Genomic DNA, 15,054 nt, shown 5'->3' with positions numbered 1-15,054 from the left:
CTAACCAGAACTCACATTTTGAGAACTTGGCATATAGCTTGTGTTCCCGTAAGGTCTGAAGGATAATTCTCAAATGCTGCTCATGCTCCTCTTTACTCTTTGAGTACACTAGAATGTCATCGATGAACACTACAACAAATTGATCTAAGAAAGGCTTGAAAACTCTATTCATGAGATCCATAAAAGCGGCTGGAGCATTAGTAAGATCAAAAGACATTACAAGAAATTCATAGTATCCATACCTAGTCCTAAAGGTCGTCTTGAGTATGTCTTCTTTCTTGACCCTCAATTGATGATACCCAGATTGAAGATCAATCTTGGAAAAATACTTTGCACCTTGAAGTTGGTCAAACAGGTCATCTATGCATGAAAGAGGATACTTATTATGCACAGTCACCTTATTCAATTGTCTATAATCAATGCACATTCTCAAAGACTCATCATTCTTCCGTACAAATAATATAGGAGCACCCCATGGAGAAATACTAGGGCGAATAAACCCCTTATCTAGTAGGTCCTGTAGCTGCTACTTCAACTCCTTAAGTTCTACGGGTGCCATATGATAAGGTGGCATAGATATGGGCTCAGTTCCAGGAACTAAGTCTATACCAAACTCTACCTCTTGCTCTGGGGGTAAACCTGATAAATCTTTTGGAAACACATCAGGAAACTCCTTAACCACTGCAACATTCTCCAAACCTGCACCTTCTACCTGAACGTCTCTAACATAAGCTAGATACCCCTTACACCTCTATCACAATAATCAGCTAGCACTCACTACTGAGATAAGATTATTAGAGGCTATACTGTGATCTCCTTGAAATTGAAATTCAACCTCCCCAGGAATTTTAAAGAGTTCAATTTTATTATGACAATCCATGCCTAAATCACATCAAACTCAAATATATCTAAAGAAATAAGATTTGTAGCTAATTCCCTATCTCCAATGTGAACTATACATCCCCTATACACCATATTAGTGTCTATTGCGTTCCTCATAGGTGTTGATACAGATAAAGGATACTCTAACAAAGTAGGTGGTCTACTAAATATCGTGGAAAAGTATGGAGAAACAAAGGAATGGTTGTGCCCCAGTTTTAGCCATAGGCATTTGTTCAGATGTCTGATTAATAGTTTGAGGCGGTACCTTCCCTGTTGGATCAAGGTTTGCACTATTAAGACCCTTGGCCCTAGTTCTCCTCTTATGTCTAACAGACCTAGGCACCTATTCATTGTAATAAACAAGTATTAAATCTGAAAATGTGATACAAATTAAGATAGGTGAAAAAGTACGAAGGACAAAGATATCTAAAGTAATGATAAACTGAAAAGACGTTAAGGATCCTATGCTCCGCAAGTTTACTAGACCTCAACAGAGTTCTGATACCAACTTTAACGATCAGGCTCCCACCACTAGAGGAATTGTCTGCTTTGGCCATAAGCCTCACGGTTTTATCTCATAGGTGGAATGGAGAACTTCCCAAGAGGTCACCCATCCTAAGATTTCTCTCAAGTGAGCACGCTTAACCTTGGAGTTCTTCCAACTCTCCAAGCCATTCCACCAAATGGCGTCTCTAGTGATTAGTTCCTTATTTTATATATCACTACCTTTTGAACCCAAGACCATCTCCTTGCTTTGCCAATGTGAGATTTGCCTAAGGGACCTTTAAATGCGCCTCTAGTGATTAGTTCCCCCATCTTATATATCATTAAAGGTCCCTTAGGCAAATCCCGCATCAGCAAAGCGTGAAGATGATCTTGGGTTCAAAAAGTAATGATAAATAAGATAGGGAACTAATCACTAGAAGCGCCTTTAAAGATCCCTTAGGCAAATCCCACATCGGCAAAACACGAAGATAGTCTTGGGTTCAAAAAGTAATGATATATAAAATGGGGAACTAATCACCAGAGGCGCCTTTTGGTGGAATGGCCTGGAGAGTTGGAAGAACTCCAGGGTTAAGCGTGCTTGCTTGAGAGAAATCTTAGGATGGGTGATCTCCTGGGAAGTTCTCCATTCCACCTATGGGACAAATCCGTAAGGCTTATGGCCAAAGCGGACAATTCCTCTAGTGGTGGGAGTCCGATCGTTACAATTGGTATCAGAGCCGCTCGCGTGTCCTCTTGGGCGATGGTGGGGCAAATCTCAGCGAGGACGCTGAGTCCTAAAAGGGGGAGAGAAAGGTCCCTTAGGCAAATCCCACATCGGCAAAGCACGGAGATGGTCTTGGGTTAAAAAAGTAATGATATATAAGATGGGGGAACTAATCACTAGAAGCGCCTTTAAAGGTCCCTTAGACCAATCCCACATTTGCAAAGCACGGAGATGGTCTTGGGTTCAAAAAGTAATGATATATAAAATGGGAAACTAATCACTAGAGGCGCCTTTTAGTGGATTGGCCTGGAGAGTTAGAAGAACTCCAGAATTAAGCGTGATCGCTTGAGAGAAATCTTAGGATGGGTGACCTTCTGGGAAGTTCTCCATTCCAATTATGGGATAAAAAAGTGAGGCTTATGGCTAAAGATGACAATTCCTCTAGTGGTGAGAGCCCGATTGTTACAAATCTTGATCCAGGTTCAGGCATCATAAATCATTCAATGGCTTCCAGGACGAAGTTACTTGGTTTTTAGTAGCAGGGGATACTTACATTTCAATTATAAATTAAAATGCTTTTCCCCTGTTCCAAAAATATTTTGGGCTTGGTCTTATTGTTACCAATGTGTCAGTGTAAATCATTTATTAAATCTTAAAAGAAGACCTCTTTTACATGTTTATTGCAGAAAGAAATGAAATGAAAGGAAGGCCAAGATATTATTATTTAGATAAAACTGTTTGTCATGAGCTTTACAAATTCGTTGAAATCTATCACTCCATCTCTATTATCATCATACGCTCTAATCATCCTTACGCAGTCTGCTTCTGAAACTTGTGCGATGCACAATGTACTAAGGACTCTTCTCAACTCCTTTGCATCGATGAAACCGTCGTTATTTTTATCGAACATAGAGAAAGCTTCTCTGACTTCCTGAAGGCATGGCTCCTGCTCTTCAAACAGAGCAGTAATGTCATTTGAGTTCATCCTATCTTGTAGCTTGTCGCCTTCAGGGTCATAGCAAGTTCCCAGCTGCCCCATCACCATTGCCACCTCTCCTATACTTAGTTCTTCTAAATTCTTGCGATGAAAGCAGTTGGTCTGTGGTTTCTCCGTCAGCACATCCACTGCTTGTGGCTCCAGCTTCTGATTTAAATTTCTGTCAATGCAAAGCTTCTTGGTAGCAACTTGTATTCTAGAGGACTTGCTCTCGACCCAAACCCTCCAGAAGTACAAAAACACCTTGGGGACTTGGCAAAAAGTTGAGTACAAGTCTTTAAGAATAATGATAAAGATGCAGTTGAGAATTGTGAGCAGCAAGAAAACAGGATTGGGTGATGATACATTATCTTTAGTGTACTCCATAATGAATGGTACTCAATCGGAGAAGAAAGTAACGCTGAAAGACTTTGGGGATAGATGAGTCTGTTAAACTTGCAATTGTGCAATGGAATGGAAGAACCCGCACTGGGTGTCTATTATATTAAGATTCATTGAAGGGAAAATGAATGAACATTATTTACGGAACTTGCTTGTGGAGAACATGGTAATTTGATAGGAAAGTTCATGTGAGACATGAAATTGGTTTGAAAGAGAGAAAAAAAAAATGGTTCGTCCTTTTACATAAAAATTATCCATTGATTAGTTCAACCAAAACCTGCCCGACATTTTATATTCAATTACCCTTTGTAAGGGGTACTTTCCTTTGACCTTATGCGCGGCCAATAGTCGCCGCGACGTCTTCCACCACATTACATGGAAACTTTTTGTAAAGGCTAATGGTTGAACCATTTGATTTAAATAGAAAGAAGAGAAGTTTAAAGGATAACAAGTAAATTATTTATATGATATATTTTTTTAACCATTTGGCTAGCCAAATATTATAATGTATTATTCTTTTAATATTTATAATTAGAAATATTTTAAATTTTTTTTTAAATTGCAAATTACTTTATTTTAATTTGATTTTATATAAATAAATTAAAAAAAATTAAATTACATACACGTGAGTCTCAATTAAAATCAATTGTATTAAAAAATTATATATATATAACTGTGATTCCACGAAAGCAAATGAGGACTTCCTGGAGCTGGAGTGAGAAGAATTTTTCTTACATATATACGTATTATTACATGTGACTTCGGTAGTAGTTTCCTTCTGGCTTTTGCGTTACATAAACGAGGTCATTGTGGTTCTTTGTCTTGGCCGTGGGGAAAAATGTTTGCTTATGCCCTGACGAGAAACAAGAAATTACTCTATAGTTTATCTAAAATTACATTACACATTGTAATAATCTTTTCCCTTTCATTAATATTTTTGGGTAAAAGAATTAGTCTAAAATTTAGACGTTTTAATTATAAACTATAAAATTTCTATTATTTATAAATAAGTTAAATTTATTGAATTTGATGAATAATTATCGCTCGAGAAAATTATTTTTATGATTATTTCATAAAAATCATTAAATTTAAATTTTCTTCTTAAAATTCTTTTAATTTCATTTTATTATCGATTTATTTTTTAAAATTTAAAACCCCATCGACTTTAATTTAAATAAACATGAAGTTTTTATTACTTGTAATTAGAGGTTTACATCTAATTGCAAGTAAACCTCTAATTACAAGTAACCACAAATAAAAATATTAATTATATTTCTTTACATCTCTCTTGGTTGCACATTTTCTAATTAAAACATAATAAATTTTAAATATTTACAACAACATCATATAATACCTTATAAATTTAATACATATATAATTTAATAATTTGGGATTTATTTTAAAAATTTTAAATTTAGATATTTATTATTAAATTGTAATATATTTAGCATAATACTATTTATTTATAATTTGAAGTAATAACTTAAAAAAATTAGCTACAATATGTAGAAAATATAAATATTTCAGTTTATTCATAATTATTTCAATTTATTTCTTCAAATTAGAAATAAATAGCATTACATTAAATATACTCAGTTTAATAGTAAAAATTTAAATTAAAACATTTAAAATAAACATTAAAATGCATTAAAAATAATTAAATTAATAAATTATATATTTCTTAAATTTCTAAATATTAAATGATATGGTTAGTGTGAATATATTGCTATTAGTGTAAATATTTAAAATTTATTAAATTTTGATTAGGAAAAGATGAAATTAAGGAAAACATGAGGAGATAAATAATTTATTATTTGTGATAATCTGCAATTATAAATAGTGAAAACTTTAGGTTATTTTAAAAAGAATTTAGGTTTACTTGACCTAAAAAAGGTAAAATTTTGAATTTTAGAAAAAATTAAAATTGAATAATGATATTAAAAAACACTTAATTTAGGTAAACGCTAAATAAAAATTAATGAGTATTAAGAAAAAAAATTGAGTAAATTTTATCAAATATCTCATCAGCCATCAAAGATGAGTACGCTAGATTTTTTGATAAATTAAGTAAAGGGTTTATCACCTGTGGAGGAATCTTATCCAGTTCAGATCAGAAGCTGGATTGGTGTGGAAGATCCCAATTACCCAAATTAAATCCATTGTCCATCGATCACTGGTGTTACAACCTTCATAATTCATCAATTTTACAACAAGAGAAGATGAGGCCAGCCAAAGACACTGCTGGAAGGCGAGCTCGTCCCTCTTCTCCATCCAGATCTGCTCGAACTACTACCACCTTCCCCTCTGGGCCTCACTCTTCTCGACCCAGGTCTCGTCAATCTACAATCGCCCACTCGGCCTCCCTCCTCGACAGCGAGCTCGTCACTCAAGAAGACAATGTCACTCTGTTTGAAGACCTCCGAATCTTCCCGGAGCACGCAAATTCAAACCCTGAACCGAGGAGCTTTCCATACGGCGTGAAGCAGCAATGCTGGGAGAAGGCGGAGAAAGTCAAGGGCCGAGACCCAGACCGGTGGCGCCGCGACCCCCTTGGTAATATTGTCTTTAGAAAGCTTGTGGGTTGTCCCGGTTGCTTGTGTCACGATTACGATCACATTGTGCCTTACTCTAAGGTACTTCTGATAATGCGTTCCCTTTTCTCCTTTACTTTGAGATTCTAAGAAGCGGGTTTGCTCTAGTATATGAGTGTTGCATTTTCTTTGTGGGTGATGCCTGATTGGCTTATTTTATAAAGATTATTTCGTTCGTTCACGTTTGTAATTACAAATGACAAAATCAAATTGTAAGCGCTTTGTTTTCTGGATGTTGCTTTTCTCGGTTGTGCTTGGGATTATGTGAAGTGGGTTGCTTTGGTGTTTGGAGCTGAGATTTATGGATGGGTAGCTCTTTCATGTTTTCTCAAGAACTAGAAAGAACATAAGTGCCGGAGAAAATGCACTTGATGATGGAAAAAGAGCATAATCGAGATAGAGTGAACAGATAGTTAACAAATTAATAGCAAAAGGCAAGTTTTTTAGATGCCAACGAAATTGAAGCTACTTCTTGTGTTTGTTTGGGTTAGCGAGGGCAATTTTGGTGCTGGAAGATGGTCATTTGCACTAAATGCTTAGTGCCAGTGGTTTGCCTGAGTGTTGACGTGTTGTTCCGTTATGAACAATGATACTATGACTGCAGATGAGTGGGCATAAAACAGAAAATGTGGGCTTTTGCCTTGATGCAGATGCTACAATTACATGTATTTATGTGATAGAGCTGGATAGGAATTGCACCATTTGAAATGTATTAATTATTTCATTTTATGAATGAGCAATGTTCCTATGATTGGCTTGAGTGTGTTATTGAGCTGTCACTACTGATATTTGTGTTTAACAATTATTGGATCAAATTTCTGCCTTTAAATGGAGTGTTTGAATATTTTCTTTAACAGTGATAGGGTTGATCATGTTGAAAAAACAATTAAGTCTTGCTTGATTGATTTCTGCCTTTAAAAACTTGAAGTTTTATGTGTTGATTGTATGCAATAACAATTCTTAAATGCACTTCTTTAAACTTAGTTAGTGGGATATGATAAATTGTCAATAGTGCAATTGCTCTGAATATGTGAGTTAGAGACAAGGTAACAATCAATTCTTTTGGTGTTGAGGTAGAAGTAGGTGGAAGAAAAAAAGAGTCTGGCATGGGCGCATCGCATGTGTGAAAAAATCTAAGAGGTGATATGGAAGCTTGCAATAATGTAGAAGTAGGTGAATGCTGTGGTAGATGTTGACACTAGAGATCACTAGCAGCAGCATCATTTAGAGTGCACTACCATGATAGATTGGACGATAGAACAGCTGAAGCAAGAGCAGATCAGTTTGAATTTGAGCTTAGAGATGCATAATGAAGCATCTATTGAGTGTGGTGAAGGTGTAGGAGTAGGACCCTTTTTCTTTTTATTTTGTGAGAAAGTAAAATCTGGTCAATTCAACTTCATCAGACTTGATAAGCTGGCAAATTTCTCCTTGTTAGACATCATATTATAGGCTTAAATTATCTGGTGCCTTCTCTGTAATTTAATCTTCTTTCAAAGATACTAGAATTATGCAGTGGGCAGCTTAAGGCGAGTGGCGACAGGGTACTTTATTGCCTTATGTTAGAGGCGAGGCGAGGCGAGGCGAGGGCCTTTTTTAAGTGAGGCACCATAGCCTCTCCCTCTCTCTTTCTCTCTCTTTCTCTCTAGGGGTGTCTGTGTGTGTGTGTGTGTACACACTTGTTACTAGTTAGTTTAATAAGTAAAAAAGCATATTGAAAAGAAAAAAATATATTATATGCACTATATGTAATATAAGAGAAATAGAAAGCAAAAAATAATAAGGTTATAGAAAGGAAATGAAATTTAAAGAAAGATTAATTAACTCTACTTTATCAGGGTTTGGGGAGAAATAGAAGAGAAGAGAAGAGGAGAGAAACCCTAAATAATAATTTTTTTTTTAAAAAAAAAGTCATTTTGAAAGAGACGCACCTCACCTAGCGCCTTTTGGCGCCTTAAATAACAATGGCAGCGGGCCTGATTGAAAAGCGCTATAAGCTTCTGTTCTTTTATCAATGGTTTGTATCGAAAGAAGGTTTTTGCCAGGTAGGATGTCTAATTTCCGATAGCCAAAAGTGTTTGAGATTGTTCAGATTTAGTACATCAATCTTGAGAGGTACAGGGATGCAAAAGGTTAAAACTACATGAAGCATTTTGTTCCTCCTCTCTCTCAGTGTGCGCATCTCAGGTTGGGAGAAGCGAGGGGGAGGCTGTATGCATGTGCTTTCTTAATTTAAAACTCTGATACTAGGAGATTGAATAACTCGTTATAGCCTACTTTGTCAATCTTATAAGAGTTAGTTTCATTATAGATCACTTAAAAATTTTTTGTGTATTTTTCTCTCTGATTATCACATATATCAATATGTTGTGGGTTTGCACTTTGTATGTTTTTCTATAGGGCATTTTCTGCCCTATTGTTTGCGCAGTTTTTGAGTGTCCATCAAAATTTGTCGTCATGAGGAATCTAAAAGGGTAATGTTGGCATGATTTATGTTTATCTTTGTGATTGGACATTGTATGCCCACATGTTAAAATTTAATCTGCAAAAGTATTGTTTAGTGGGGTGAGGATTCATTAATGAATCAATGACAAAATTTGTTTATTTATTATCAGTGCCCAATATATGCAACTTTTGTTCTGTCACCTCTTGAAGATGTGGTTGATATGCTTTACACACTATTTATACTTCGACAATTTTGCAGGTTTGAACTTCTATATTGCACAGAATTCTGCGTTAGATGCTTGTGAACTCTTTGTAAGACTGCCATGTAACCAGTCATACTGTAGATCTTGTCAGAACCACTCATATCAACACCTTATAATATATTTATTTTGTATTATAGCCTGTAACTTCTTGTTCTTTATTTATTTATCTTTTGCATGTGGCTGCTCCTTGAGAGGCTTTAAATATTTTCAATTTTCAGGGGGGCAAAAGCACACTGGAAAATTGCCAGGTTTTGCAGGTGAGAGGCTTGTCTTGTACTAATGCATGTAACTATGACATCTAATTGCCATGTGGTTCTTGTTTGCTTTGGTAAGATATTCTCAATTAATTCTGCCTTGTGATCTTAAATTCTTCTTGCTACCTGTGAATCTGAACCTTTGTTCCTTGCATATTTAATATGCTTGTCCTATCACAAAAGTTATTAATTAGAGTTCTTTTTTTTCTCACTTTTCTACATGATAGAATACAGTTCATTTCATTCTAGATTTGCTTCTCCGCTGCTCTATAATATGTGGTGGTTCCTTGTTCGCTCAGTAATATGGGGTGGTTCCTTGTTCGCTCAGTTATATGGGGTGGTTCCTTGTTCTTACTCAGATCTAGTAAAGATAGTGTAAGGAAATAGAGCAGGTTTCTGTGCTGCTTCTCTTCCTGAATTGTTTAGGTTGCCTGGAGTTGTCACTGCTTTTGCATGGCTCACATTTATCCTCTCAATCAACTAATGGAAATGAATTTTCTTACCTTTTAAAGCTTTTATCTTCGGACTACGTGTTAGAAATCGAAAAGAATTTTTGTGTAGATAATTTTTAGTTGACTACCATACATAATACAGGGTCCCCAGGAAAAAAAGGGAACCTTCATTCTATGGGTCAAGCCAAAAAATACTCCATTTCTATGATGCAAAAACTCCTAATTGTTTTGCTGTTAAGATGTCAGAAACTCAACAATCATATCAATCTTTCTGTCTCACCTGATTTCCAGGTGCATCTCTTCTTAGATCTACATGATTTGATCTTTTCTGTTTTTATGGAAACCCATTTAAGACATCAAAGTTCACTTTTGAGTGCAATTATATTATGCTTTTCCCAACTGGTACAAGGAACTGGAGAATCTCCTAAGTAAAGCTGACTTTTGGCTTATGCTGCAGGCAACAGTTAACCGATCAAAGGGAAACAAAACTGAGCTGTCAAGAGCTGATCTTATTCAGAAAAGTTCCTATTGCCGTGTTTCTGGTATTGTGAATTTAAACCATAAACATTCAGACAAGGAAATTCAGGTGAAAAACTAACTGGAGAATTTTGAATTCACTGCAGGACGTGACATGGATCTTATTGAGCTGTCAGCCTATGGCAATGTGCAGCATGTACAGGACCCGGGAGGTTGTAGAATTCAATGAACAACTGGCTACTGTAAAAACTGATGTCAAGATGGGGCAAAGAATTTGTATTTCTAATCATACAATTAATGATACCTTTATCTTCGTTGTATACAGAAGCTTCTTACTCAATACTTTTGGGATACTGTTCATGCTTACGATGATCTGCGCTGCATTTTCTCTTTGTGGTTAAACTATATTGTTCCTTCGGGAGTAGAAACCAGAATTTCATGGTGGGAACTGTTAGCTTGGAAGGCTTTCTGTAACACTTCTAAATGTATAGTCTGGTATATTTTACTGTTTTGGTGACCGATGTCGATCCGGATAATTAAGAAAATTAGAATTACATCTAAAACACTTAGAAAAATCCTGAATGAAAATAAATAGTGATTGTCAGATAGTTAAGTATAAATAAGAAAAACATAGCATAAAAGGTTAAATGAGCTGAGGGTCACAGCGATGGGTGATCTTACCAGGAAGTGACTGCAAGGTCAGTTCTAACTCTACGGTCCTATAGGCTATTGCGAGCCTAGTGGAAATGAGAAAATCAAATAAAAGAGTTGATAAGTAGGTCAAATAATTAGGTCAAGACTATGGAAGGAATATCAAATTATTTACAAATCGGGGGGTAATTTGGTCAATTCACCTCTAGAGGTGACTTCTGACCTAACTGTTCAATAAAATCGGAGAAATGAAAATTTCGAAATAGAGAATTAAATTAAAGAAGAATGAAAAATTAAAGGAAATAGAAAAAGAAATGAAAAGTGAATTATTGCATCACTTTGATAACATCACATATGATGTTAAAAATAAATCTAATTACTTTAATTTTTGACTAAGTCAAAAAGTAAGTTAAATACACAAAAATTAAAGAAAAAAAAAAAACAAAATGTCATCTTTCTCCCATGGTTGCCGTCCACTCTCATCTCTCTCTCTCTCCAAGCAAAACCTCCATTGAAGCTTGATCTTAAGCTTCTCAAACCCTAAAATCTTCCCATAAATTCCCCCTAAAATTCTTAAATTTCCTTACTTTGGCAACTTGAAAAGAAGCTTGAAGAAGAAAGGGAAGAGAGAAAGTGAAGGAATTGGTGAATTTGAAACCAAATATTAAGGTTAGTAATTTGAACTTATAAATTTTAGTTAAATTCTTATATTTTTATTTTAATTAACTTAGATTTTAACTTAAAATTAAAAGAAAACCATTATGAAGGACCAAAGGAGATTTTCGGCCAGCAATTAAAGGAGTTAGTAGTGCATGAGTTTGATAAAATTGAATGGCTAATTGAGGTGAATTAAGCATGTAGACAATGAATATATACTTTAATTGCATTAGATTTGGTAATTGTGAAATTAGGGTTCTTAAGCATCTTGAAGATTAGGAAAAAATTGAGGAAATGGTCAATTGGTACAAATGACCCTAATTGAAGTGAGACATGGTCAATTAGGACTATTTTTGGTGTGTTTGAATTGGTAGAATAAAATTACAATTCGGACTGGTTAGGGTCACTATTCTGGCAGCTTGATCTAGGTCTCTTTCAGGGACTAAAATTGAAAATTTGCCAACCCAAATGGTGTAAGACCAATTGGGAATAAAAATAGACACATAATGACACATTTTTCATTCTGGAACTATGCCCAGAAAATGACACTAACATAATGAATAATTAGGTCAAATCCGGGTGTAGTGCACTGCCATTGTACCAAAATGACCAAATGATTTGGCCATAACTTGGACTATACAAGTACAAATGACATGATTTTTATGGCATTAAAAAGGTATGACATAGCACTACAACTTTCATGATGAACACCAACCCAAATTCTGCTCATAACTAAGTCATTTTGCCACCTAAAATTAGAGATCCAAAACTGCCATAACCAATTAGGTGCCCAGAAATCTGGGTTAAACTAATCCGGCCAGTCATGTTTAAATGGCCATATCTTCAGCTACAAAACTCCAAATGGAGTAATTCAAAAAGGAGATTAAAGCTAAGACAATAAGGAACAACTTTTATGAAGAAAACTTAACTAAATTACCACAGCAACATGACCAATGGAACAGTGCAAAATAGGACATCAAAACTGAAAATTTGAAATTATGCTAGGAGACCTAAAAATTGAAGGGGCAACCAAAATCAATAAATTAAGCAACCAAAATGTGGTATGTGGGTGAAATTGAAATTCTCATCCCTATTAAGCATAAGAAAATCAATAATTTGACTTGAATAGTATCGTGAATAGCAACCTTGAAATGTAAAATTCAAAGAATGTTAAATTGAGCATATTAAAGCTAGACATGAGTAATTGTGAATTTATGATTGAATTTATTATATGTTATGATATTGAAACACTATAAAATTGTGTATTTCAGTTGAAAAGAATACCGGAAAAGAACCCGAGACATCGAGTCAAGGCCTAGAGGCAACTCGTACAAGGTTTGTGCACAACATAAAATTTTTCTGTAAATTCTTTTGACAATTTATTTTGATAAATAAATTGTGATTTTTTTTATTGGAAAATTGTGAATGAAATGAATATTTTGTTTTTGACTTAAATTATTGGAAATTTAATTGTATGTGTTTGAATTGTCAATAAATATTTAATAAATTGTTAAGATAGTTTTGAAACCACAGTGTCATGACCACATATTTGAATGCCTCACTAGCTTGACTAGTGGGAGGAATTAGTTCTGAATTTTGAATTCTCTCTCTGGCTGAAGTGTTGAGGTGCGTGCCAGTAGAGGAAGAAATTGAATGGGTACCTATAGATTGAGCTAGCTAGCCTTGAGATTCCTCATAAGCCTCCGGCTATTGAGATGAACATTGTACTAATGGCACGATATAACTGTGTGTTTTTATGAAATTTGTTTTAGGACTTCCGAAATGAGACTATTTTGACTAAAATTATAAATTGTGTTCTGTATTTTTTTCATTTTCAGTACCATATTGGAATAAACATGATTTGATTTATGCATAAAATTTTATTTTAGTATGTTATGCACCACTGAGTCATAGTACTCAGTGATGGCCGTTTATTGCTGTTGCAGATAGAAAGACTAGTAGAGCAATAGAGTGAGCTGTTGAGGATTTCAGAGCTACTTCTGGACCTTTTATGGGGTATAATTTTATACCCTGATTGTACATGTTTATTTTGATGTAATTGACTGTATGTACATTCGTAAATTGGTAATGAGCAGTTGTACAGATTTTGTAATAATATTATTTTAGATTTTCTATGTAACTTTTGGACTGATAAATGTAAATTAATTTTTCTTTAATGCAATGTGTATGAAATTATGTAACACCCTTCACCCGACTACAGTGTAGCCGAGCAAAGCATGCTACATTTGGTGCTGGAGCACCCGATCTTATCTTACTTTAATCATTTAATAATTTTGTTCTCGTTATATTTTCATATCAATTAAATTCATAGGATAAACTAACAGAATTTTCCCTATTTTATTATCGTTTGACGTATTTTACTATTCACCTGTTTGAAAATTTTAATAATATTTTAAAATAAAAATCTCATCATTTCATGCATCAGCTATGTATTTCAATTCTATCTTCAAACCCATACAATCTCATTCATGCTCAAATCATATATAAAAATTTTTAATCTTCATTAATTTACATGATATACAATTTAATTACATATGAACTAACCGATTTATTAATTTACATCACATACCTATTAATTACATTTTCATAATCTACAATAGACTAAGCATTTTATACAACATACAAATTATGACTTATATGGGCCCTATCTACATGCATTGCTGAGGATGTAACAACCTTGAATACTTCAGACACTTCTGCAGATCAAAACTCCAAAATCTCTGTTTAATATTCACTAGGCTTTACCTTCAGTACCTGCGCGAGGAAACAAATCCATCGCGCTAAGCATTGCTGCTTAGTGGTGCAATAATATAACAAGAAAATAATATACAAATAAAAAAGAAATATATCTAAATTTGAATACTCTGGAATTTAATCTAATTTCATATAATACTTCTAATATTAACTATTCTTTGTTCTAATTTATTTCTCTTCAAAAGCGCTCAATTCTTTCATAATAATTAAATTTTAATATCGTTCTAATTCATTTCAATTCTTTTTGCTAAATAACTAATCTAATTTATTTTAAATATTCTTACTTATTTATTTAATTGCTAATATTTTCAGTTGCTAATATTCTTAACTTATTTTAATAAATTTTACTGCCCAAGTAACCTATGACAGGCTGACTAAACTGGATAACAGGTCGTTGGCACTGGACACCACAGTGCCTCAGGCCGTCATACCATGGGACGCGGAACGTCAACCACATATGCAGTCAGAATGGCTAAAAAGCCATGATAACACATAATCGGGTATAAAAGCTATGAGTGTGGGCATAAAATCATGAATACAAACATAAAGCTTTTCGTAGTACTGCTAAAATAATACCCTATTGGCATGCTAATCTATCCAATCTGACACACGTGTCTAGGTAATACATGGGCACATAGTACCATTAAATATTAATATATTGTGTTTTATGACTTCATTATTTCATGACAAATTCCAATTATAATTTATACATTCATTTGATCATTCATATGATCGCAATTCACATCAATTGTTCTTCTATACCATTGTACTCAAAGTACTTTTTCCTTTCTACAATAATGAGAACTAATGTCTCATTCATACATTAACATGATCCATTTATTCATTACACTATTTATATAACTTATCACTTACAATTTAAGTTCTGGTCCTTTGCATTAATATTATTGAGGTTATTATTTACTTGACCATTTCCCTTCAAAGGTTGAATTTCTAATTCATAATAGATTTGTTAAGCCTAAGTTCACCAAGATATCACATTTTGCATTTTATTTTTGTTG

At 34.2% G+C, this 15,054-nt stretch overlaps 2 protein-coding genes across 2 annotated transcripts; one reads left to right on the top strand and one right to left on the bottom strand.

Annotated features, from left to right (window-relative positions):
• Positions 1-2,785: 2,785 nt before the first annotated feature.
• LOC110666211 (probable calcium-binding protein CML45) lies at positions 2,786-3,564 on the bottom strand. Its single transcript, XM_021826628.2, has one exon. It carries the CDS (start codon positions 3,453-3,455, stop codon positions 2,817-2,819), a length of 639 nt encoding a protein of 212 aa, XP_021682320.2. The 5' UTR covers positions 3,456-3,564; the 3' UTR covers positions 2,786-2,816.
• A 1,914-nt stretch (positions 3,565-5,478) lies between these two features.
• LOC110666157 (uncharacterized) lies at positions 5,479-10,318 on the top strand. Its single transcript, XM_021826553.2, has 4 exons — positions 5,479-6,103; positions 8,988-9,026; positions 9,933-10,017; positions 10,099-10,318. The coding sequence occupies exons 1-4, from the start codon at positions 5,690-5,692 to the stop codon at positions 10,179-10,181; spliced, it is 621 nt and encodes a 206-aa protein (XP_021682245.2). The 5' UTR covers positions 5,479-5,689; the 3' UTR covers positions 10,182-10,318.
• The last annotated feature ends 4,736 nt before the right edge of the window (positions 10,319-15,054 follow it).

This window comes from Hevea brasiliensis, chromosome 17, assembly GCF_030052815.1.
Source record: "Hevea brasiliensis isolate MT/VB/25A 57/8 chromosome 17, ASM3005281v1, whole genome shotgun sequence".
NCBI lineage: Eukaryota > Viridiplantae > Streptophyta > Magnoliopsida > Malpighiales > Euphorbiaceae > Hevea > Hevea brasiliensis.
This window is presented reverse-complemented; position numbering and strand designations above follow the sequence as displayed.